Source organism: Heliangelus exortis, chromosome 1 (genome assembly GCF_036169615.1).
Source record: "Heliangelus exortis chromosome 1, bHelExo1.hap1, whole genome shotgun sequence".
NCBI lineage: Eukaryota > Metazoa > Chordata > Aves > Apodiformes > Trochilidae > Heliangelus > Heliangelus exortis.
Window position 1 is genome coordinate 176,858,798 of NC_092422.1, and position 24,576 is coordinate 176,883,373.

Consider the following 24,576-nt stretch of genomic DNA (forward strand, 5'->3'; position numbering starts at 1 on the left):
CAATGGAGCACCTCCAGAATCTCAAGCCCTAACAGACCTTAAGAAATAAAGCCCAGTCATCAAGCCAGTTGCACCACACAAGGGATTCTGAGCCCTGTGGGCCCCGTAACACCCTGGTTTGTGTGCACAGGGGGTGTGAAGCAGAGAGTGGGGTGGTAGGATGAGAGTGGAGAATGGGTCTGGGAGAAGAAATACCCTCTGTGAAGCAATGTGCCATCCTGTTTGCACCTCCACAATTCCACATGCTAGCCAGAGCTCACCTGCGAGTTGGGATAATCATTTGTATCCAGCATGTGAGGTGAAAAAAGAGACAAAAAAAGAGAGGCAAAGAACATCCCAATCCATCCATTCTGTTCTTCATGAGAATTAACAAGGGGTGTCCTTAGATAAACCCTTTCCTGTTAGCTTTGTGGCCAATGTGGTTGGCATGGTGTGGTTTCAGTAGTCTGAGTAGCAGCCAATCGAATCATATTTCAGAGAAATCCCTAGAGTACCCATACATCAGGCAGAAATAATGGGACTGAAGAGCTACAGACTTAGTAAAAAATTTAGCAGTCTAGTGGTGGATAGAAAAAGGCAGATTGAAATGGAATTAAAATTGAAGCAAATACTAAGGTAGCTTTTAGCTACTACTAGGCTATTTTAATACTGACATTTGTGCAAAATGTGTATTTTAGTTTTTCAGCTCACTTAATAAACACTGACTTTTCAGAAAAATGTAGCAATCATGAAGACCTGGAATGTATGCCATAGTAGTTATGATAAGGATCTAACACCAGTATTTTTCAGAAACTATTTTTAGTATCAGTCTTTTAACTTGTTTAACCATTTTTTCCCTTCCATGCCTTTCAATAGACAGATACCAGATCAGTGGATGGAGATAAAACTGCAACAAAATCTGCTACACAGTTTCTGATGGCAGAGTTTTTTCTATTTCAGCAGAAGAATTAAATAAAAATAAATGTGCCCTTGCCAAATAGTTATAGATATCAAATGGCAGATATGGTAAAGTGGTTTAACAGCTGTGGCTGAAAATGAGGAGCTATAATACACTTTTCTGTAGGTAGCACACAGATAATTATTGCAAAGTAGTCTCACCGGGAGAATCATTTGTAAATATTTACTACACTGTCTTTGTTACTCTTCTTTGGGAACCTCTCACATGGAAAACCAAAGATTTTTGAAATCTGTTTTTGAGGTTTTATTAAAGTCACTGAATTCATGCAGTTGCCCTTCTCCTCAGCCCTTAGCCAAACAACACTTGATTTTTCAGCTTTGCAGGAGTACCCAAATAGCTAACACACCTCAAGTAAGCCCTGTCAATATTGCACAGTTAGCAAGGAAATCCATTAACTTCATTTTGATTTTCTCCTGACTATAACTCTCCTTGCATGGAGCCACCTTTTGACAGAAATAAATGCCTTGGACACAACAGCTTCTCAAGTTACTGCTGTGACTTGATGTTTAGCTGTCAAACAAATATTGCATATTATATATTCTCAGAATCTTATTAACATGGTGATTTTCAAAATAAATATGACTCAATTCACAGGTGGGGCTTAACTACCACAAAACTTGCAGAGTATATTAAGGCAGCAATTAGGAACAACTCCTGAGGCTGGGTAAATTGCTGTCTTTTGTTTATTCTTCTATTAAGTAACAAGGGACCATATTTATCCTAGTTAACTATAAAGAAAAAATTCCAATTTCCCCCTTATACTAAAGAAATACGTCTATTGCAATAGTTTGTCATCTCAGTGTTTCAACTAAGTGTAACTTCTCCTGAGTCCAAACTTCTCTTTTACTAAATAAATTTCCAGCCCCTTATATTATTTGAAATACTTGGGCAATATATATGTATCCATCATTTTGTCTGGTACATTCTTTTGAAGGATGGCTTACTATTTCCCTGCCTAGCTTCACAATCACTCTGTGGAATACCAGATATATAATTATTCTAAAATAAAATTTAAAGGAGTAGTTAAATACACAGCTCAACCTACTTTAAAGTATAAAATTTTTGGTTCAGGTTCTTGTGCTATCTTTCACTGTTTTCTAAAGAAGAGAATGACAGACTTCTGCCAACTGAGAAGAAATCAACATTTTTTTAAGTGCTTTGAAATAATGTAATATTCAAAAAATATTCTCCAATATTCTCTGTAATTCTACATTTCTCTCTCATAATGGAGCACTTACATTGAGATGAAGTTGGTTAGTCCACTGACCAATTACTTTGTATTCTGTACTCTTATTGGTTATTTGATACTGGAAAATATCATAGCGTCCAGGAGCATCTCCATTTTCATTGAAGACAACAGGTGTTCCAGCACTCCCTGAAAAAAAATTAAGAAGAAATTAGGAAAAATACTCTTGAAGTCAGTTGTCAGAAAATAGATTTTGGAGGAAAAAAATACTAATTATTGGGATTAAGCAAGTTCTTTGTAATGCCAGGCTGATATGGCAATAAATCCGAAAACCTTAGAAAGACAAAATGTGTGTTATTATACTTATAAAAAAACCTACCCTACCTACAATTTTTTAAAAAAATTTAAAGATAATATTTTGAAATATTTTTGTTTGGTTGCAGCACATTACAAAATTTGGTGATAAAACAGAAGTGGAGAAACTCTTTTTGCTGTGCAAAAGGGCACATTTTCACTATAGGATTCACTACTACTACAGTGCAGTAGGCAGAATTAGCAATCTTTTAATGACCTTCATGAAGAAGCTCCCTGTTCAGTATGAAAATAATATTAGTATAATGAACTTTGGAGTCAACACTCATAAAAGACCTTGCAAATGTCTAAATCTTGTTGCAGTTAAAATGACCAATGTTTTATCAAAATAAATTAAGGACAGCAGCTGTACTTGTTGCTCTCTCCTCTATACATGACACTGCCTGACAGAAAGGGCCATTGCTGAAGCTGTCAAAAGTTATAAATCGACACTGCTCCTACTTCGATCAACAAAATGTTCAAAGATTGAAAATTACACATCTACCCTGCCAGCCAGGCCAGTCAAATCAGAACACATTTTGATGAATTCTCTCAAGGTGACACCAAGGATCTGCACTCCTACCAAGACTTTTCAAAAATTACACAAAGAATCTAATTTTCACCTATCTCTCAAATTCATATGTATGGGTGAATTTTATTTATTATTGAGGTTTACTGAAGATAAACTTAACTTTGTTAAAATTATATTTCAATGACTAGAGAATGAAATCTGCCTGTACCGGGAAAAAAAAAAAAAACCACAACACAAAAATAAAAGCAAACAAACAAACAAAAAAAACCACCAAACCACCACAAAATCCACTCCTCAGTGTTTTCACATTTCTCCATATAAACAACCAAGAAAAAAATATCCAGTACATATTAAATTTCCACAGTATAGAGTTGCTAATGTAGGACCTAGAGGCACTATGTATACAGTAAGTGACTTCTCCAGAATGCCAAAAAGAACTTGAAATACATATCAAGCAGAAGGTAGCCAGTGGAAGTGAGGATAGCAATCTACATACCCGAAAATTTTAGCATCAATACTTTTTCTTGTATGTCTGTCTGTCTCCCATAGAATATTTTGTTCTATTGAGTCGTACACAAGCTTTCGTAAAAAACTGAAATCTAGTCATAAAAATGGTGCTTTGAGAGTGACAAGTGACTCTTGTACTCTGCCTATTTCACAGTTCTGCCAGAAAAACTCTGGCTGCAAAAATTAGATGTGAACGACCATGGGTGAGGAGTACCAAAAAATTATGTGTGGTAATGGCTTAGGACCCCATGACAGAATAAGGCTCTCAACATAAAAGTGTAAACATTAAAGCCTTTTGTGCTTTACTCCCAGCTCCTTTTTAGAGAATGAAGGGAAAAAAAAAAAATGCCCATCAGCAGTCTTCTGAGTAAAGTAATTATTCTTCACTGCTGAAATAGCAGGTTGATCCAATAAATTTCTTCCACCCAGTAAACACACTCAACTGTTTTTGGTATGGAGTTAACCTTCAAATTATTACTGTCAAGTAGTGATGGAATTAATCTTTCCACTCAGCAGTATTTGCAGAGCTTGTGAAAAGAACAGACATATTTTAGCAACATATACAAAACACCCTCTTTATCCCTTATGACCAATGGGAACTTCAGACATGCTCAGCAATAAGAGTGTAGTATTACAATGTTTTGTTGGTTTCAGAAATACCATGTACAAAGAGACAGGCTTTAGTATAGGCCAGAATCATCTTTGATACAGTGGTGTTCTCAGCTAGAGTGTAACAGCATCTCATGCTGTGCACCTCCGTAGACAGGGATGCAGCATCCTGCTGAATTCAGGTGCCACTCCAACTGAGTCCAACAAGATCTTTCACCAGAAAGCTGGAGATGTCCTCTATAGCAGGAGCTAAACAACCTCCCTCAAGTGAATAAATGTAAGCTTTTTAAAACCTGGAATTAGCCACAGAAGACTGGGAAGAACATAGGACCTCTCTCTTCAATAAAGGATTTTTAGAAAATTCAATAACAGTCACAGTACCTGCTGCAAAGTAAATTTAGTAATGTACTAGCAACACTGCCATAAGTAATAGATACTGTGAACAAGAAGTACCAGACCATTCTTTCCATCTTTATCTTACAATTTCTATATGTCTTTAAGTTCATTGTTGCTTTGTGGACTAAAACATTCTATGTACTTTAAACAGGAAGGTATGAATGGCTGGATTGTGCTAATAAACCATTATCCACATAACCAGGAAAAAAAAGCTTAGAGGCATTTGAAATAAAACTGAGAATTTTAGCCGAATTCAAAAAAATTATGAATGTAAGATGGTAGCAGAAGCCTTGTTAGTATAAGGACAGAAGGAAACTAGAGGCCTCAAGGATACAAACCAATCACCAATTAGTGTTAGGTTAATTAGTGTTCTTAACAGAATTTTAATCTCATCTGAAGCAATACATATCCTGACAGATGATCCAGATGAGCAGTTCATCTGGGAATGGATGGTCCATAAAATGAAAAGATTTTCTCAGAAAATATTTGTTGGATAGACCATCAAATAACGTGAATATTTCTGTGGACAAACTGGTTAACACTTTATACAGATCTGAAAATAAAACCATGTATAGGAATGTTGTAGGCGACCATATCTAATAACATACATGGAGGCACATCTAGATCAGGAATATAGCACTGTAACAAATGCCATTCAGTGGTACACAAACAGATAAACAGGACTAAGCACTCTTGGTATCTGGTACAGTACTGCCACTTATGCTTACCCTATACCATTACCATTACAGAGAATTGTATATAAGTACCAGTTTAAGATATTTAGTGTTTAATTGCTCCACTTAATTGCCATTGAGGACTGGCTGCTAAATCTAAATACAACACATTGTGAGAGAAAGTAATATAGAACATAGCACTGACCTGAGTCCAGGTAATTTACATTGCAGTCTCAATAAAAAGATTTGGGGAAACCACACAAAATAGTTCTTGGATAGGATAGTTATTTGAAATAATGAACTTGGATAGCCTCACCCAGGGACCACATTTATTGGTCACCATCATGCAAAAAATGTTAGTTTGGATTAGGAAAAATGGTAGTGTAGACCATCTCGGTGAATACAAAGCAGCCCATATTTTGAGTTTTTTCTTTTACTATTTTCATAATCCTTTCTCACATTTTATCCTCTGTGTGGTTATGTTGCCATACATCATTTTAAGCCATGATTGCTTCAAAAAATTGTATTCAGTCTGTCATCATCTTAGCTAAATTTTTTAATATTCTGGGTGCCTAAAACAGAAGTACGTGATAGAATTCCAAGAATATATTAACAAGCTTAGCTAACTACAAAAAATCATGTGTGACTCTTCCTCTTCTTCATTTTTTTTTTAATACATAAACATTATTACTAACTGTTTTTGAGATTTGTTTCTGAAGTGTCTCTTTGCTGCTGAGTAATTCCAGAATATTTTTAGAGTCCTTTTTTTGGTTTTTTTTATGTATGTACAAATGTAGACTGATAAGTGGAGGGAAATTTTCAGATTTCATAATGAAGCATTGCTCAAAAAGGTTTCTGGTCTTGTTTTGAAAGCACACTATCGTGTAGTTAAAATGTAAAACAAAAGGAGAACATGCAGCTCATTTTTTTTCCTCAGCCTGTAAATTTTAGTCTCATGGTTAGCATAAGGTGAAAGTGTTTGTTTCCTTTTTAAGGACCTACTTAATCAAAAGGGACAAAAGGGATGATATACATGTGGAAAACATGTGGAGACAGAGCTCCATCTATTCATCTACTCTTAAGACATCACAGCACAAAGTGATTAAGGTGTCCTGACAGCAGAGATGTGGCTAAGTCCAATAATGTGGTTCAAAAAACAGAGAGAAATACTGTATTGTTCACCTGAACTGGTGTCCTGAGGTTTTCAAGTCATAAACACAAGTATTTGTCTACCACTGGACATGCTTTTAACAGCCATATGTCCTGTAAATATTATGTGATCACCTAAAAGTTTGAAGTTTTGTTGTACTATGTACAAAATCCCTTAGATTTTTGAAACATTTAATGCCAGATAAATAGATCCTGCTTCAGAATTACTCCAAAAGCAAACTAAATAGATAATCTTTTATAAATCCTATAGAAAGATGCTTTGCAGGATAGTTTTGTTAATATTTAGCTGAAGACAATCTTTATCCATGGCATAAAAGAGTAAATTACATTTATTAATCCTAAGGGCACATTTACTTATTGTAAATGTGTAGATTGTAGATATAAAGTAATAATCTGGTACTGAAAGAAATTCTCCCTCCCTCACTTTACAGTCAGCAGCATTAAATGACTCCGGGTGTTAAACTAGCACATTAGCTTAACTACTGAAGTAATGTGTCTGTGACCTCAGCTGTTTATTTCTGTTATTATTTCAAAATGCAGGTTAAACTAGTCAGAAATGTTATTAGAGAAGAAAAAGAAAGTAAAATGCATGAACTTTTTAATTCAGCGTCAAGCATGTAATGGATCCTTCTGAATTTTTAATGTCTTGCACTGATGTCAAATAGGACTCTGGTAAACAACTGGTTTATGACAGGGCCTTTGTGCACTCAACTTGAAAATTCACATTTATCTGTAGAAATCCTTAAACCTGTAACTTGATATTAAGATGCTGCTCAGGATCTACTTTATCTTGCATGTGCCAATTTCATCAAGTTACATTTCACATGAATCTAAAACATCACAAATCCTAATGCTAGCTGCCATTTTAATTCCCTGTAGGGTTACAAAGTACTTGCCCAGATGTCTTCCAGTGAAATTGTTCTCTTTACATCTCAGGCAGCAGAAAAGAAGTGGAATAACTGGATAACCACAAGTTTACACATATCATAGAATCACAGAATCATAGAAAGGTTTGGGTTGAAAGGAACCTTAAAGATCACCTAGTTCCAATCTCCATGCCATGGAGACACCTCCCACTAGACCAGGCTGTTTCAAGTTCCATCAAACCTGGCCTTGAACACTTCCAGGGATGGTGCCTCCACAGCCTCCCTGTGCAACAGTTTCCAGCATATCACCACGCTCACAGTAAAGAACTTTCTCCTAATATCTAACCTAAATCTACCCTCTTTATGTTTGAAACCATTATCCCTTATTCTATTAGTACATTACCTTGTAAAAAGTTGCTCCCCAGCTTTCCTGTACTCTCCCTCAGCTACTGGAAGGCCTCTACAATATGTCCCAAGAGCCTCCTCTTCTCCAGGCTTAACAACCCAAACTTTGCCAGTTTTTCTTCACTGAAGAGGGGTTCCAGCCCTCTGATCATCTTTATGGACTTGCTCCAAGAGCTCTATGTCCTTCTTATGGTGGGGGCTTCAGAACAGTCCTACAGCTCTCATGAGAGCAGAGTAAAGGGGGAGAATCACCCCCAGAACTTCTGGCCATGGTTCTTTTCATGCAGCCCAGGATATAATTGGTTTTCTGGGCTGCAAACACTCATTGTTTGCTCATATTGAGCTTCTCATGAACCAACATCCCCGCGTCCTTCTACTCAGAACTGTTTTCAATACAATCTCCACTCATCCCTGTGTTTGGCATTGCAAATTAAAATTATTAATCTTGAATGGATCCTAAATTAGGAATAGCAGTGGCCCTTTGAAGATTTACTAAAATACAAGAACTTGTTAAGTAATCAACCTTAGATTTTTTCTTATAGGAAAACCTTTAATAAAAATGTACTTATTACAAGGCACTTCAGTGCCTTGAGAAAAATATAGAAAAGTGGTTGTACTGGTAAGTCTCACAACTTTCATTTTCAGAAAATTCCAACTCCAGTGAAGCTGATTCCATTACAAAGCTTGATACCAGATACAAATCTGGTATTTTAACAGAATTCAGTGGCTTTTGATAATTTTATTTTTTCAAACTGAAATAAAAATTACTTATGCTCAGTCTTCATCTTTTGAGGTGTTTCACATAGGCTGTTTTACCTGTTATGAACCCTAAAATAGTCAGCATGGATTCAATGGTATGTTTAGGTAAATTGAAGTTGAGCAGTTTATTGTACATTATAATACAGTTAACTGTTGTTTATAAAAGCTTCAGAATGCACCATCTGTTAGAATTTGGATTTACTGGAAGGCTTCTCAGTTTTATTGGATCAACCCTTATTTAATTAATTTATACAATTCGTTTCAAGTGCTAGTTAGGTATTCAGATTTTTTTTTAATTAGCATTTCATTTTAATTAGCTGTTACAACAACACAAAACAAAAACCAAAAACCACTACATAGTTGTAAATAAATTGAATTGTTATCAGAAAAGTAGGAAGAGGAAGAGTAATCATTTGAACTCTCAGTACGGAGAGTTCCCGAAGAAGAATGCATCTGTAAAATAATCAAGAAATTAATCACTGATAAATATTTCAAAAAGACAAATGAAATATAAGGTTGAAATGGAATGAACAGAAAGAAAAAAATACAAGCTGTTAAAATATTTAATACTTGGAAAAAATGCCAGAGAATTATAAAAAAATAATCAGAAATAACAAAATCAATTTGCAAATGTTAGGTTGGCAGATAAAGGAGGAAAACTCACACTGTATGCTGGGTTACAAACCTATGTAAGGTTTGTGATAAATGAAGGCATTATCTACTCAATCTCTCTTCAGCAGATATTTTCAAACAATGAGCAGTGTGGTTACTAAAAAAATGATGATTGCCTTACACCTACTCAAAACCTGAAAAGATTTTGCTTTATGTTTACCCTGAATGTCTAAATTCAAGACTGGGACAATAAAACAGGAGTGGCTCCAGCTGCTGTGAACACAAGAGGTTACTGAGGTTTTAAATACCCTCAGATTCTGGAGAGGTCCACACAGAAATACCAAATATGCATATGACAGAGAGCCTGTGCCTTTCTGAGGAAGCAGCTGGAGGCCAGATGGATACCCTGGGGCATCTGAAATTGCATCCAATGCCTAAGTTTAGATAATGTACCTTACTTAACACAGAGCAGATTCTGGCTGCTCATGTATAAATGCACAAAATAGAACCAAAGAGAAACTGAGAGTGGCACAGGAATTTAATTACATAGAGATTTAGGACATATATGATATAAATAAGACTAGTATCCACTACAAGGGTCATAGAGGAAGCAAATACTTTGGTATTAAGACACACTTGTATAAATCAATTCCAGGTCAGGTACTACAACTTGGTATTATTGAAGCTGATAATACAGAGTGGGGGAGGAGTGTCTGGAGAGCAGCCCAGATGAGAGGGACCTGGGAGCACTGGCTGACAACTGGGTCAGCATGAGCCAGCAGTGTGCCAGGTGTCCCAGAAGGCCAGTGGCATCCTGCCTTGTATCAGGAACAGTGTGGCCAGCAGGACTAGGGAGGTGATTCTCCCCTTGTACTGGTGAGGCCTCACCCTGAGTACTGTGTCCAGTTCTGGGCCCCTCACTTCACGAAGGACATTGAGGTGCTGGAGAGGGTCCAGAGGGGAGCAATGAGGCTGCTGAAGGGACCAGGGGGAAAGTCTTATAAGGAGGGGCTGAGGAAGCTGGGGTTGTTTAGCCTGGGGAAGAGGAAACTCAGGAGGGACCTTATCGCTCTCTACAACTATCTGAAGGGAGGCTGTGGTCAGTGATGGTCAGGCTCTTCTCCCAGGCAGTTGGTGACAGGACAAGAGGGCATGTCTTGAAGCTGCACCAGGGGAGGTTTAGGTTGGATATCAGAAAGCACTTTCTCAGAGAGAGGGTGATCAGGCATTGGAATGGACTGCCCAGGGAAGTGGTGGAGTCACCAGCCATGGAGATGTTTAAGGAAAGGCTGGATGTGGCATGTAGTGCCCTGGTCTAACCAGTGTAGTGTTAGGTCACAGACTGACTTGATGATCACTGAGGTCTTTTCCAGTTTCAATAATTCTGTGATAGACAGGAGCTTTAGTTGTGATTCTGCAGATATCATGTATTTGACATCTCAGTCCTCAGCACAGCAAGTTACTAGAAATGTGAACTTCTGTGAAAGGAACTACTCATTCTACCCCTGCATGAGAACATCAGTCAGGATGGGTATCATGAACACATAGTATTTAAAATAACAAATAGCAAGTAGTACCTTTTTCTTTCAGAATGCATTAGAAGTTCTTGCCACAGCAAGCACAGAGACACAGTGTCTCATAAACCTACCCTAGAATGAAGGTAATTTGAACATGAGTCTGAGCTCTTGCGGCCAGCTGTATAGGTACATTAAAAAGCAATTTGCCCCATCATTCATTAGCATGTCTAATGGTGGTTATTAAAAGCAGTGATGTAGTTGCAACTCTGGTTCATGCTGTCCTTCAGCTACTAATTCCAAGAACACACAGGAGAAAAATTCTTCATTTTCTTTGTTCTCTACATTCCTTCCCCAAGCATCTGCTATCAGCCACTCTCAGCCAATATACTTTACTGGGGAAGTTTTTGTTCATTTACTCTAGAAAATAATACCTGCTCTAGAATGCAAAAAGACAGAATTCTAGCCCTCCTGTTATAGCATTCTGAGTCTACTAACAGACTATAAATATATCTATAATAGAAACAGCATCATAGATTAGAATTCATAGTTTGCTATATGAAGAATTAAGATTCCAAGACAACAGTCATGCTATAGTGACATAGTTTTGTGGAGTCTGTTTCCTATTTCCCTTTCTTCTCTCCACAGTGATGCTATGCCTCTATCTTCACCACTTCTCCCAGAGGTAGGGCAATGCTTTCCCTCCTCCAGGGCTAATTGGAAGGGTAAGGGATGCTGATGAGCTTCTTCACAGCTACATGTTAAAGCAAGGAAGGCATTAGCGCTGTGGCATTGGCAAAAACATCTGTCAGTCCAAGGAAAGGAGTGTGAACAGAGGTTCTGTTAGGGTAGGAACCACTGAGGAACAGGAAATGAGCCCCTCTGTACCTCCCCTGGCACTTTAGCTTTGTTCCTTTCACCTCTGGAAAAGGGGCAGCTCTGTTCACACAGTGACATCAGAGTAGTTAGGGAGGGAGGTTTGGGGACCAAGAGAAGAGGCAAATAGTGAGAGAAAGTTTGCCAATGCCAATATGTAGCCAAAAAGCTCAGTGCTGACAGCATACTTGAAAGACTCCTACCTGTTTATATTCTGTACTCAAAGAATTCACAGAGACAGACTACATCATAAAATCTACAGCGTACATTGTGTGCCAGAGAAGATTGGTTCAGTTCTGCAGCTGAAGAACCCGGTAAGTCAAAAAAAGCCAACAGGTTCTGGGAATGGATATTGTATGCAACAGTGACACATAGATAAATCCCTTATATATCAACACATGACACAAAATTCAAGTCCAAGATAACTATCACCCTGGAGACATGTTAAAGTTGTAGAAAGGTGGTATGACATCTAGCAAGTGCTAACAGCTTGTACTGGAGGATAAGGTTATAAGAGGGTGATTAGGTTTTGGGGTAACAATTATACAAATGTGTAAATAAAGTTCTGTTTACATATTATAGACTGTATAGCACTAAATGTTCTTGGGTGAAAAAGGTCCATTTTAATGCTATCAAGTATATGTTCATATTTTAAATGTGTTTTACAGAACCAGTAATAGCAAGCACATTTCTTGTAAACCTTCTGAGATGAGTTCATGGTTATGATTTTCCACAGGGAAAAAAAAAAAAAAATTACAAGGAAGCTTACACAGATGCCAGGAAGTAAGTAGGAGTGAAAGTGTGAGGAATCTTTACCACAGATATAACTGCAAGTCGTTTGTTTCAGTATTGCCAAAACTAACACAGCTCAAGAAGACATGCATTTCTCTACAGAATCACAGTCACCTGCAGTCAACAGCAGTACAACCATACAATAGATGCCCAATTTAAAAAGGTCTTCTGCAATTTATTTCCATTCTCATGATTTTACAGGCAAAAAATGCTTTCAGGAAGCTGTAGCTGTATCGCAAAGGACACACCAAGAAGTGAGAACTGCGTCTCACAAAGAGCTTGAGTGCACCCTCCCTATATTTTTTCCTTAGCAGTAGCCAGTCTCCAATTCTTTATGATACTGAGGATGCTCCTTACTCTGCTTTTTCCATTTTCCCAGCTTTGTGTCATTACCTGAGAAGGGTGACTTGATGCTTCATCCTCCCCCTTCCCTTTATTTTTCTTTTTTGTGTGTTTGTTTTACTAGTTATAGAGATGCAGTTAGTTCAGCACTACTTGATTTGTCACTGAATACACAGTACTTCCACTAGGGTCACCTACTGTGTTCATCAGGTCCTATGTAGATAGGTCCTACCTAGGAAATTGTGTACTACAGCAGAAAAATCCTCTTCCCTTCCTGGATTAATGTTCCTACATCAAGCCACACTGCTAGTCCTATTACAATAGATACAAATATAAAGCGTAATTTTTCTTTGTAGTCTCTATTATTTTAATCTTTCAAAAAGTTCTGGTAAATTTTTTCTCTGAAGTTCTGGTTTTCTAAGGCTCCTCCTTTTTTGCTTTGGTACTTAGCTCATTTCCTCTGGAACAAGGATTTCTACTCCATTCTACTAAAATGAATACTGGCAGCAGGGTTTCTACGCTGTATCTCACTTTTGGAAGTATAAAACTTTTCAGGTTAGAGCCTGTCAGGCTGACAAGTGACCAAGAGCCTTTCAGATGATACCAGACATTTCTCATCAGCTTGCACACACTGAATATGAGAAGGCAGAGATGAGTTACAGCTTTCCCTCTTCAGACTCTAAGTGCTTACTTCAGGCCAAGATGAAAACATGCCAAGCAGATGCATACAAACCTCTGTGGACTTCAGAAGTCAAAAGACACTGATGTAAAGTGTTTTATATAAAGAAACAATTTTGGTGAATATTGGTAACTCACAAGTGTCTGTGCAGCCTCAGAGAGAAAGGTTTCTTCCCTTTCCTCTCTGGAGCACCTCTGGTAGTGAACCATGAGAGAGAAAGATCTGGAGCTGAGGTGAAGCCCAAATTGAGGTGAAGCTCATATAAGGGAATAGAGCTGAAGAACCATCTATACTTCTTGCTGCTGAATGGGAGTTTTGGGAGTTTGTTCAGCTTCTTAAGCAGCTCTTCCATACTGATCGATTCCCAAGGCTGAGGGACAGGGGAGCAAGGCAGCATCCTGGTGAGCAGAGGTAATCAGTGTCTTCCGAGTAACTGTTAAAACAGCACCAAAATGGGAAAGGGGAAAAATGGTCCTGCATATAGTCACTGCCCTCAGTCCAGGGACTTCTTCCCAGTTCCAGCAGAGCTTTCATTTGTTATTCCACTCCTCTGTCTCCAGGTCCTTGTCTTGAAGCCTTCACTTGATGAGGTCTCAGTTCAGCAAAGTAGGGCTTTATATGGAGTTCCTCTGCATTAAGGTCACTATCTGTCCTGAAGCTGGTTACTGTGCTTTGGCAGCTTGAAGGTTCTGTAATCAGCTTCTTTTTCACTGTGATGTTTTTACACAGAAAGTTTGGAATCAGAAGGTGAGGGTAATAGTCACTCTCTTAGCTAGCCTGGACCATGGTTGCTTATCTCATGTGATTACCACATTAATACTGACACATAATTATTGTGGTATTTCATGTCTGAGCCTTCATACTTTTTCCATAAAACAAACATTGTGACATAATTATAGTTAGAATAATGGATTACAAAGAAAATGAAGGAACTAAAGTTTCCCATCTAAAGCTTTAAAAAAGTGTAGTTTATTTACAAAAAAAAAAAAAAAAAACAAACAAAAACCCAAAACCGAAACCCAACTTACAAACACAAAAACAAAACCTAACTTACAAACACACAGCCAAAAGCCAGGAACTGTGATAATATTCAGAAAGCACACAGATAATTTAAGAATTTTCAAACAAGACACATTTGTGTTCTTAAATCTGTCCCATTCAGATTGTAATTATGACACATAAATCAGTCATTAACATTTAATTAACAGACACCTGAAATATAAATGCCACTTTCTTCACTGTTTAACCAAATTCCACTTAACATTTTCCTTCACATGAAGCTTAATATGACCAATGTACTATCAGTCATCCCTGAGGCTAGTTCATTTTGCTGAATAAGATCCTATTTGACATTCAGCTATTTCCCCATTGTTTCCTGAGTGCAATCAGCTATGTGATAATTAAAATAATTAAGCAAGTTAAAAGCCTAACAGGGAATTTCCTGATTCTGCTTCCTATCAATTGACAGGTATCACAAAAGGCCTTCTTTCCAATATTTCAGATGGAGGTTAAACTCTGATGTTTAGAGAGGACACATCTCCAATGGATAACTGTTAAATATCCATAACTCATTTAGATTTCTTTTGTACAGTCTACACTGAAAACCAAATAACCATGTATGTATATATAAAGAGAAAGCTTTGGCTCACGCTTCAATTATCACAAAAAATTTGGAGAGGCATCAAGCAGAGATTTCCCTGTCTGAATCACAGCTTTAGATTTTCTAAAGTGGCACTCAGGGCCATGGTCTGGTAACCACAGCGGTAGTGGATTAAGGGTTGAATTTGATGATCTCAGAGGTCCTTTCCAACCTGGCTGATTCTGCAATTCTGTGATTCTGTGATAAAGTATCTGAGGTAATGTTATTTCAGCCTCATGACCTTGTCATGTCTTATTGTTTCATGTTTGTAGAATGCAAAACCTTCTAATACAATTCACAACAAATACTATGTTCTTCACTAAAGTATTACCTTGTGCTGAAAAGAGGGGGCAGACTATAGTGCACTTACTGAGAAGTCTGATGTACTGCTGAAAGGAAAGAATTCTTGAAATTGCTAAGTCCTCCAGCTATGCATGCCAATAATTAATGCATTGAAGTCAAAGGATGACATATTATTTCTGGGGTTTTATTATCTTGTTTCTTTATATAATTACAGCAACCATTAATGTGTAACTGGTGCCCATTGAAAATTTATTCTGTTGCCATGGTTATTTCAAGTAATTGTAGAGCTATTAGTCTCCACAGACATAAAACAATATTAATGCTGCAGCTATAAAACATTTCAGAAATAATTTTAATTTACAGTGTTTTACGAGAAGCTTATGGGTCACAGCCTTGCTGAAGAACTGTCTTAAATTTGGGCATGAGGCCATTTAATACTTAAATTTGGACGAGAGGCCATTTAATACACCTATAACCTATACACTCACTCCCATGCTCCCCATTTTTAAACACCCTACTTTAGAGATCATAATCACCTTTCAGCTTGTCAGTCTACGGAATCTTTCTGTAACAACTTTTCAGAAACACACAGCAACATCTAAACTGATTTTATACCTTTGTGGTTGTTGTGGAAGAGTATAATTTATTTTTTTTTTCCACTGACTCTTAAAAGATTATTCACCTGCTTACATGGAGCACTTTAGAAGCTGTTGATATCCAGAGAAGTAATTTACTTTTGTTGAAGACAAATGAACACAATTGTTTTTAGCAGCGTAACAAATCTGTATGAGAGGGATAATATATTCTCTGAATGGCTAACGTCTCCATTCAAGGAGACTGATGATGAGTGCACTTCATTAACACATTTTTACAGGTACAGTTCTGTATTAATGTTAGTGAATAACACAGGCCACATTGCCAGGGCAGTAGAGCTTAAGACTGTACATGTCAATCCTGTCTACTGCTCTGAGAAATTCACATACCAAAAATTACAAGTGAAAATACTGACCACTCATTTTTTTAGTATTACTGAAACTTTATGGCTAATCTTACAAACCTTGTTTTTTGGTCCCAGATACTAGGTTCTTGAAAATGTAGGAGAATCTTTTTAGCTTTCGTTAAAATGTTCTGAATCCTTGGGGCCACAGAGAAATGCTTTCATATGCAGCCAAAATGTTATTCAAAAAACAGATGGTGCAAAAAAATTGCTCCAGGAGTATTTTTAATCTCAAAATTTGAAGGCTTATTTCAGAGCTTGACTCAAGACATCTGAGCTTAAGATATTGGAATACTTAGCTATAGCAAGTGTTATAATGAAAAATGCTAACATTAGATATCTTTCAAATCTTGGCATTATCTTACCTACATAACTGAATATGACTAAAGGAAATGCTTATCAAACAATGCTGACTTCTTCCTTCAGTATCATAAGGAAGACATAAACTCTGACTAGATACTTAAATTAGGTTTGTATTGTTTAAACAAGATAAAAGTTCCTAAAAATTGCAAATACAAGAGAGACTATATAAATGTTTGACTTAAATTTTCTAAAATAATTCTTTTTAGTTTATCTCTGTTCAGAAATTTTATACCTCAGTAAATCTAATATTTTCAGTGATGAAATATGAAGATTTAACTGCTACCATGAAGAATTTCAAAGAACACATAAATAATTAGACAATTGTGCACTGGGACACAGCCTGTGCTAATTATCAAAACTTGCACAAGCTTCATTCACAATTGCATCCATGTATCTGTAGGTAGTGTTAAACCCAAAGAGATTAAGATTTAGTATTCGTTGGTCCCATTGGGTAAACTTCAGCTAACACTACACATGATCAATATTTGAGGCTCTTAATTACATTGATGGATTTCACAAAAAGATGATTAAAGACTAATTCTCTCCCCACTCCCTACAAGGATGAGATTCTAGAGGTTGATCTTGAAGAAACTGCCAGAGTTACAAAAAATGCCTCAAGGGGCCATCCTACTGCAGAGAAAGAATACTGAGCTTTTACCACAGCCTGTTACATTTCAGCTGCTTTCTCTTATAGTAAAACCTCCATCAGTTCACTCCACTCAAATACTGCTGCTTTCTATCCCCATATCAGAGTGGATTTATCAGCCAATAAAACCTCAATAAAATAAGAGAAACAAAAGGGTCATTTCTCATTCAGGAAAACATTACATAGCTTTTTCAGATTCTTAAACTAATATTAACTCTGCAGTTATCTGGAGCCTTTTCAAAACCCTTCTAAGGGTTATTTTGTTTAGATGAGGCATGTAGTTTCAATTCAGTAAGTTAAATGAATAAGTAGTTCACATAAAATCCTGTTTTGTTGAAGTACATCTGGCCTTTTTGCAGTATCTAGAGCCTAAAGAAATTTTTGGTCATATTTACAGCTGTTTCTCCCACCATATCTACGGAGGAAAGACTGCAGGAAGGTATCCTCTTAACTACTTCAGAGAATCCAGCACACCCACATAGATTCATTGTACCTCAGCAGCACAGCATCGCCAGCCAGCACAGCTTTGTAGTATCATGCTGGGTCAGGTTCAGCCAGCTCTGTGTTGCAGCACTGGCATAGTTCTGGTTCTTGAAGCAGTCATAGTGAGCTTTAACATTACCTTTTCACTTCCTTTTCATTTCACAGCCTGTGATACATCCCTACTGTCTATTTGCTCTTTCCTTTCTTCATCAACCACCTACACAACTCCCCTCTCCACCTCATGAAACCTGAGAGTGCAAGCCAGGACCTTCACCATACACTGGGTGTCATCTGGTCCACTAAGACTGTATAACTCATTACTTGTCTCTTAGGATTTAGAAAAAATTCAGTCTTCAAAAATGCTTTGCTGATACTTGTTTTTGGTAAAGAAGAAAAATATCTAGTAAAACAGTTTTGACCGGTTCTTGACTGGCTGATTGGATTGGAAACACCTCATAATAATGTTCTGTATTATTCTAAAAGATGCTGACTTCTTTTTTCCTCTCACATCTCTGGCTGAAAATACACTCTCAAAACCCATCATTACCTCTCATTAAAGAACAGGCATTAGAAAAGAAGCCAAGTGAAATAGAAATGTGTGTGTAGATATAGATATAGACGATACAGATAGATAGATAGATAGATGTAGATATAGAAGATATATAGATAGATATAGATAGATATAAATATATATATAGATAGATAAAGATAGAGATAGATACAGATATAGATGTGGATGTTATAGATACATATAGATATAGATGATATAGATATATAATTATTTCTTTCCCAAAAAAACCTCAGTGTCTTCACTATCTCCCCAATTTCTCAAATCAAGTGCTTGAACCTAGGTGGGAAATGAAGGCATACTTGACTCCTGAAAAAGATACCTTTGAAAAGTTGTCTACACAAGGCTTCTTTCAGGCCTTACTGATAGGCTTGTCCAGCACAGTAATTAACCTCAGCAGAGCAGCACATGACCCCTTGCTAATTGTTCATGACTGCCTTTTCACTTGAATGTTAGATACTTAAAATTGTAGCCTTAGCAAAGATTAAACTTTTCAAGTAAAATATTACTTAGTTGGTCACAGCTGCACATTGTCTTGCTTTGAAGTTCAGCTGGCAGTGTGCAGAGCAGAATAGAAAAGGCTGTTTGCTTCTTTTCTCATGGCTTATTCTGTGTTTGTGTGTCTTCTTCTCAGCACTGTCACTCCCACAGTGTCATTACCATGACTGACCTTGGGCCTACAAAAATTTTCCGGCCCCTGCCAGCTCTGTCAAATTCTTACAACACAGCTCTAAGGCAGTTTTAATCATTCAAGTGAGACCTTTGGCTTGGATCACAGTCACTCCCAGTGAGTCAACAAAATCTGGTACCTTTTGCCATTAGGGGAAGGTATTTTGTGCATGCCAAAAAAATTAATCTTAGTCTTAACCTAGTCTTAATTCTCCCTCAACTTAAAATACCACAGACATTACTATCCAACTATCGGCCACTTTGTGTTAAAAAAATTCTAAAACTTGTGGTGCATTTTCACCTGCACTTTGATGTCTGAAAGCACTACATGCAGCTCTGTGGGGTTTACAGGTTTTCAGTACGAATTCCCCAGGTGTACAGGTGCCAGAATTAGAATTTTCACCTCTCTTCTTCCACTGAGTTCAGGCAGTCACATGCCAAGGTTCAGCAAGAGTGTTCTCACCTGATGATTATGCAAGACCGTCCCTCATATCTGTCAGAAATTTCATATTTTGCCTCTGTTGCTCTTTTTTCATTCTTTCTCACTGTGATGTTTTTTATCTTAAGATCATAAGCCCCTGTACAGATCGATGAATTCCTTTTATGCTCTACTTAAATTTCTCACTGACTTTTAGTTTAGGATGACACTCTTTCAGAAGTATGCAAGCACATCCTAGGGCAGAGTTCAGCTTCATAAACAGTTCTTGAATAAATACAAGCAATAATGAAAAATAATGAGTTGTTTATTGAGAAACATTCTGAAATTCATGCACCTAAACTATTTCCACAGCTGATGCTCTGATGGACTCATTTTAATGAATGACCAATAATATTACATTGAGCAAAGTGATGGTAGTAATCCCTTAGAGACCACTCAAGAGCCTTTCAAACTCTAACCAGAAAACAGTTTATTCACAATATCATATTTACACCTTGTGTCAGGATGTTAAACTATTAAAGCATAACTATTAAAACAAGCCCAAAATCACTCTTTTTTGTGTTTTGCAAAAATACACTTATGTTTTTCGTGCTGTTGGGAAGATTTTATTTCGAGAGATAATCCAACATATTCCAAAGGCATCAGAGCTTTTTTACACATGGCCCCTACACCTAAAATTAGCTCTATAAAAGAAGATTCTAATTTACTCTACTCAAACTATGCATAGGAGCTAAAATCCTCATGTACACCTCCATTCCAAGACTGAGAATTTGAAGGAATGAACAACATTTAGAAAAGCAGGATACTGATTCACAACACCATCAAAAGAGCATCAGACTGTCCATCTAAGTCTATAATAATAATTTCATAATGCAATCACATAAATCTAATCAGGGATGCATGACAATATATTAAAACACAGTCTTTACCACCTGCAGCAATACATCTCACCTGCAATCTGTTGCAGGCATTAGACTTCAAATTCTATATAATTAATCACAATCTGATTTTCTAAATAATCCTCCAAGTATTCATGGTTTCTTCTAGGTCAAATATATCACTGACAACTAGCAATGCTTTTCTCTATAATTGCTTAATATCATGGTGGGAAAATAATACTTAGCAACGTATATTAACCATAAAGCTTTCTAAGACTCATGGCATTATGTAAATAATGTAACCAGATTTGAATTTAGGGTATATTATTGATAAGATCATCTTTCTAGTGTTTATTATATTTAGAATAACAATCCTGTATTAAGTATTTTTAAAAATAATGAAATGTCTAAGATATTACTCTTCATGCCAGAACTTAAAAAGAATTAAACAAAAAATGTATTATGAGTGCTATCAACCAAAAATCTTTCAATAAAAATTTTTTTGGGGGGTTTTTTCCAGTGAAAATCTAAAAGAATTCTAATGCTTAAAAATAAAGAAGTGTTATGTTGAGACAACATCAATTAGCATAGAACTCTATACATTTAAATACATAAAAATCAAGTTGAGTTATGGTTGGATGCACTGCATTAAAAACAAACAAACAAAAAATTCACCACCAACAACAAACAACAACAACAAAAATACCCAATAACAATAAAACCCCCAGTACTGTCTATTCCACCTTACCACAGCAAAAGATTTCATTGTAAGACTCTGTTCACATAGTAGAAGTGCTGGAAACAAGCAAACAAACCAGGTGTTCACACACTCAGCAGATTTCTAGACAAAACAACATTGTCAAAGGTTAAGCTTACCTTGTGGAAGCAGAAGAACCTTTGGAAGAACCTTTCTTGAACTGCCTGCCCACAGTACCTGGATGTTCTGCTACTTAATATCAATTTTAGCACCATTAGGGACTGTGGGAAATCTTATCAGAACACTGGTATACACCTTTGGTGTTTAAAAGGCAAGAAACTCCATTTATCTGGCCTCCTAAGTGCCTCAAAGGAATATATTATTGAACCATTTAATCTGCTTGTTATGACTTATTACATTAACACACTTCATACTAAAAAGTGTGCACCATATTTCCCAAAGAAGTTAAAAGGAATTAAACAAATTTTCTCTCCTTATATATATCTTGTCTAGCTTATGAGTGGCTAAAACAAATCCTATTTCAGCTTATGAAAATAATTTATTCATTAATTTAGTCTTAATTGATAAATCAAGGGTCTTGTTTTCAAAGGCCCAGTGTCTGGTATTTAAGTATCTGGCTTGTGAAGCCTCAAATGCAGGTAACAAAGAGTCAACAAAAACCACAAATACAATACATATTCATCAATTTCAGACACAATTTTTCAAAAAAAAACAAACAAAAATAATCTCTGATATTCTCTTTTAATGTCAGCATACTTTATATTAAGTGGTAAAAATAGGGACATAAAATCTGTGAACAGCACTCACATAAAGGCCAATCAAATAAACCCTAGCTAGACAGATTCCAAAATTTAAAATAATTGTTGGTATATTTAATGCATATTCCCTCTTTGCAATGGGATTCTGTAGGCATAGTGGCACAAAGCCAGTCTTTTGGTTATGGAACACAGTTGCAAAGACATCCCGTGGACTTTATTTGTGGGTGTAGTAAGGCCCATGCTGACGTTCCTTAGACTCTGCTTTTCAGGGCTTACCAAATAAGAAAATGATTTTTTTCTTGTAATGTCAATAGCTGGTGGAAGAACAGCCACACTTGCCTGGAGCTTTAAAGACAGCTTTATACTGAGACGAGGTGCATTTCTGTTTCAAAGCATAGAAATGGAAAGTGAATCCTTACAGAGATACACATGGAAATGACTAATACTTATGTAAAGTCAACACTGTGCTGATTAACACTGCTGTTCATTGATCTGCACAGATTTTGACAGATAAAAGATTGCTTTAGAACACAGCTGGCATGAATGTATCGAATACAATCACACAAGGACTAGACAAACTACAAAAACATTTACTACAATGCAACATATACAGCAGATTTTGGCATCTAGCAGTCCATATGATAGATATCATCAGACGAAGCTTGTCTAAGCAAAAAAAAAAAAATTTAAAATTCCTCTTTTTACCAGTATTTTTTTCTTTAGAAACTGTCAAATGACTGCAATTTAAAAATGAAAGCCATGATTTTTGGTGAGAATTCTTTTCATAATCTCAGGGGTAGGCAAAGGAAAAGATACTTATTACAGATTGAGCAACAACAAGTTAATAAACAAAGTCTATTGTAGTATAAAATTTGAAGCAACTATGAAAGGAAGGACAAGCAGTAAGGTAGAAAATTTCACTCAGCGCGTAGGATAATGTTTACTCCTGCCAAAAAAAAAAGGTTTAAAAAACAAATACTTCAAATTATACTGGATATCTCAGCATTTTTTGTAATAATCTTGGATTTGTATTGACTTTTGTCCCACACAAACCAATTATCTCAATTCTTATATGGAAAGCTGCAGAGAAGAGGACCAAGTGATCTAACATCTTTTTCCATCCTAAATGCTTTCTGTACAAGTATTTACACTGTAAATAACAAATCATGGGGCTAAAGTCAAAAGTCTTTGATTAAGAAAGAAGGGAAAAGAGAAGGCTGCAGTAAAGAATATTGAATAGAATATTATTTGGGTAGTCTTATAAAGTCTTTCTTTTTTTTATTTTCTTTCTCATCTTAAATTTTAGCCTGACATCTGAATCTTTACACTTTTATAGCACCAAAAATCTTATTTCAGTGCAGTCAATTCATGGCATGTCATTTCAATTCATATTTTTTCGTCCAGAAACATGAAAGTGGCTGTTTCATCACTATATAAAATAAATAAAAATATGCAGGCAGAAGTTATAATTTTTAACATGGAATTTTAAGTACTAAGCTATTTATAATGTAAAATTAATAAAAGTTTTTTCAAACTTTCTTTTGTAACTAAGATTAGCTAAACTCCTTAAATTTTATCTACTGTATTAATACAAATCTCCATCATATTGAACAGATGAAGATGCAGCAGTTCATGATGGACTCTTGCTCATTACTGGACAATTCAGAATGAAAAGTGTCACGATTTTGTTTTTCTTTATAAATCCTAAAACTCAGTATATTTTTAATATTTTTAACATTTTAATAACCAAATCTGGATAATTTTAACCGAATTTATCATCTGTATAAAAAATGAGTATTCATCATATGAATAATAAAAGACTTTCAATAATCTTGAAGTCAAAGCAAACTAATTTTCTTTCTATTTATCATTTTAGCGACAGTCAACCATCTTGGCCATAAATAAATTTTACATTTAGAACTAAATGCAAGCTCCTGTACAAGACTGTTGTGGACATAATGCAAAGTACAAATCAGAAACTAATGTGACAAATCGCCAACATACAAATGTTAGACTTAATAAATTAATTTTAAGCATTTGTCCAGTTAGTTCCCCAAGAAGATCCTTTGCTTGCATTTTCTTTTTCTGAAGCTTATCTCTACTTTTTTTTTTTTTTTTTCCTGTTGACATGGTAAATATTATAATTTGAAAAGTAAAACACATTTAAAGTAAACATTGATTCTTTAAAATATCACTGAAATTTTTTTTTCCCCAGAAAATACCTATAAATCAGGCAGAGAGAAAGTAGAGACAGGAGAGACAGGAATATAAACTTCCCCTTATTCTTGCTGAACATGTATATCTGAGCCATACCATAGTGAGGTATTTTCATTTATGTATTGTATTAAAACAAAAGGCCCACAATTTTTATCGTGAATACTGTTAAGTTTTTAACATACCTAAATTTCTATCCAAGGAAGTCAGGTCATCACCCACTTCCCACATTTCTGTCATCCCTCTGGCCACGCTCTAGTTACAGAACCAATGCCACAAAAAAAAGTAACGTGAAGGAATTATACCTATCATCTCAAGCTGAATATTTCTGAAATATCATTTTCAGAAAGTATTTAGGTCACAAAATGTAAACCCACTGAAAGGAGGCACTGGGTTTGCTTAACTTATTTCAATCACACCTTAAGTCACAATCTCTGTTGCTCCTAGGCAAGAAGCAGTCCATTGAGCTCACATTTTTGCTACACTAAGTAGTAGCTCAAACATTTATTTGCTTTATTTTCCTTTAAAAAACTAACAATCAAACAAACAAAATCCACCACAAGTGGAACTGAAAAACAAATGAGAAAAAAGGCAATGCATTTATCTTATAGACAGCCAACTTCCTGTGGACTTGTGTCAACTGCTGATGAAAGCAAATGAGAAAATGGATGGC

General features: G+C 36.2%; 1 protein-coding gene across 1 annotated transcript in view; it reads right to left on the minus strand.

The window, feature by feature from the left end:
• Nucleotides 1-24,576, minus strand: part of GRM8 (glutamate metabotropic receptor 8) — a 327,956-nt gene that overhangs the window by 62,432 nt on the left and 240,948 nt on the right. Inside the window, exon 8 of the mRNA XM_071733781.1 lies at nt 2,197-2,333. Coding sequence (XP_071589882.1) covers nt 2,197-2,333 — 137 coding nt within the window. The remainder of the gene's footprint in view (nt 1-2,196; nt 2,334-24,576) is intronic.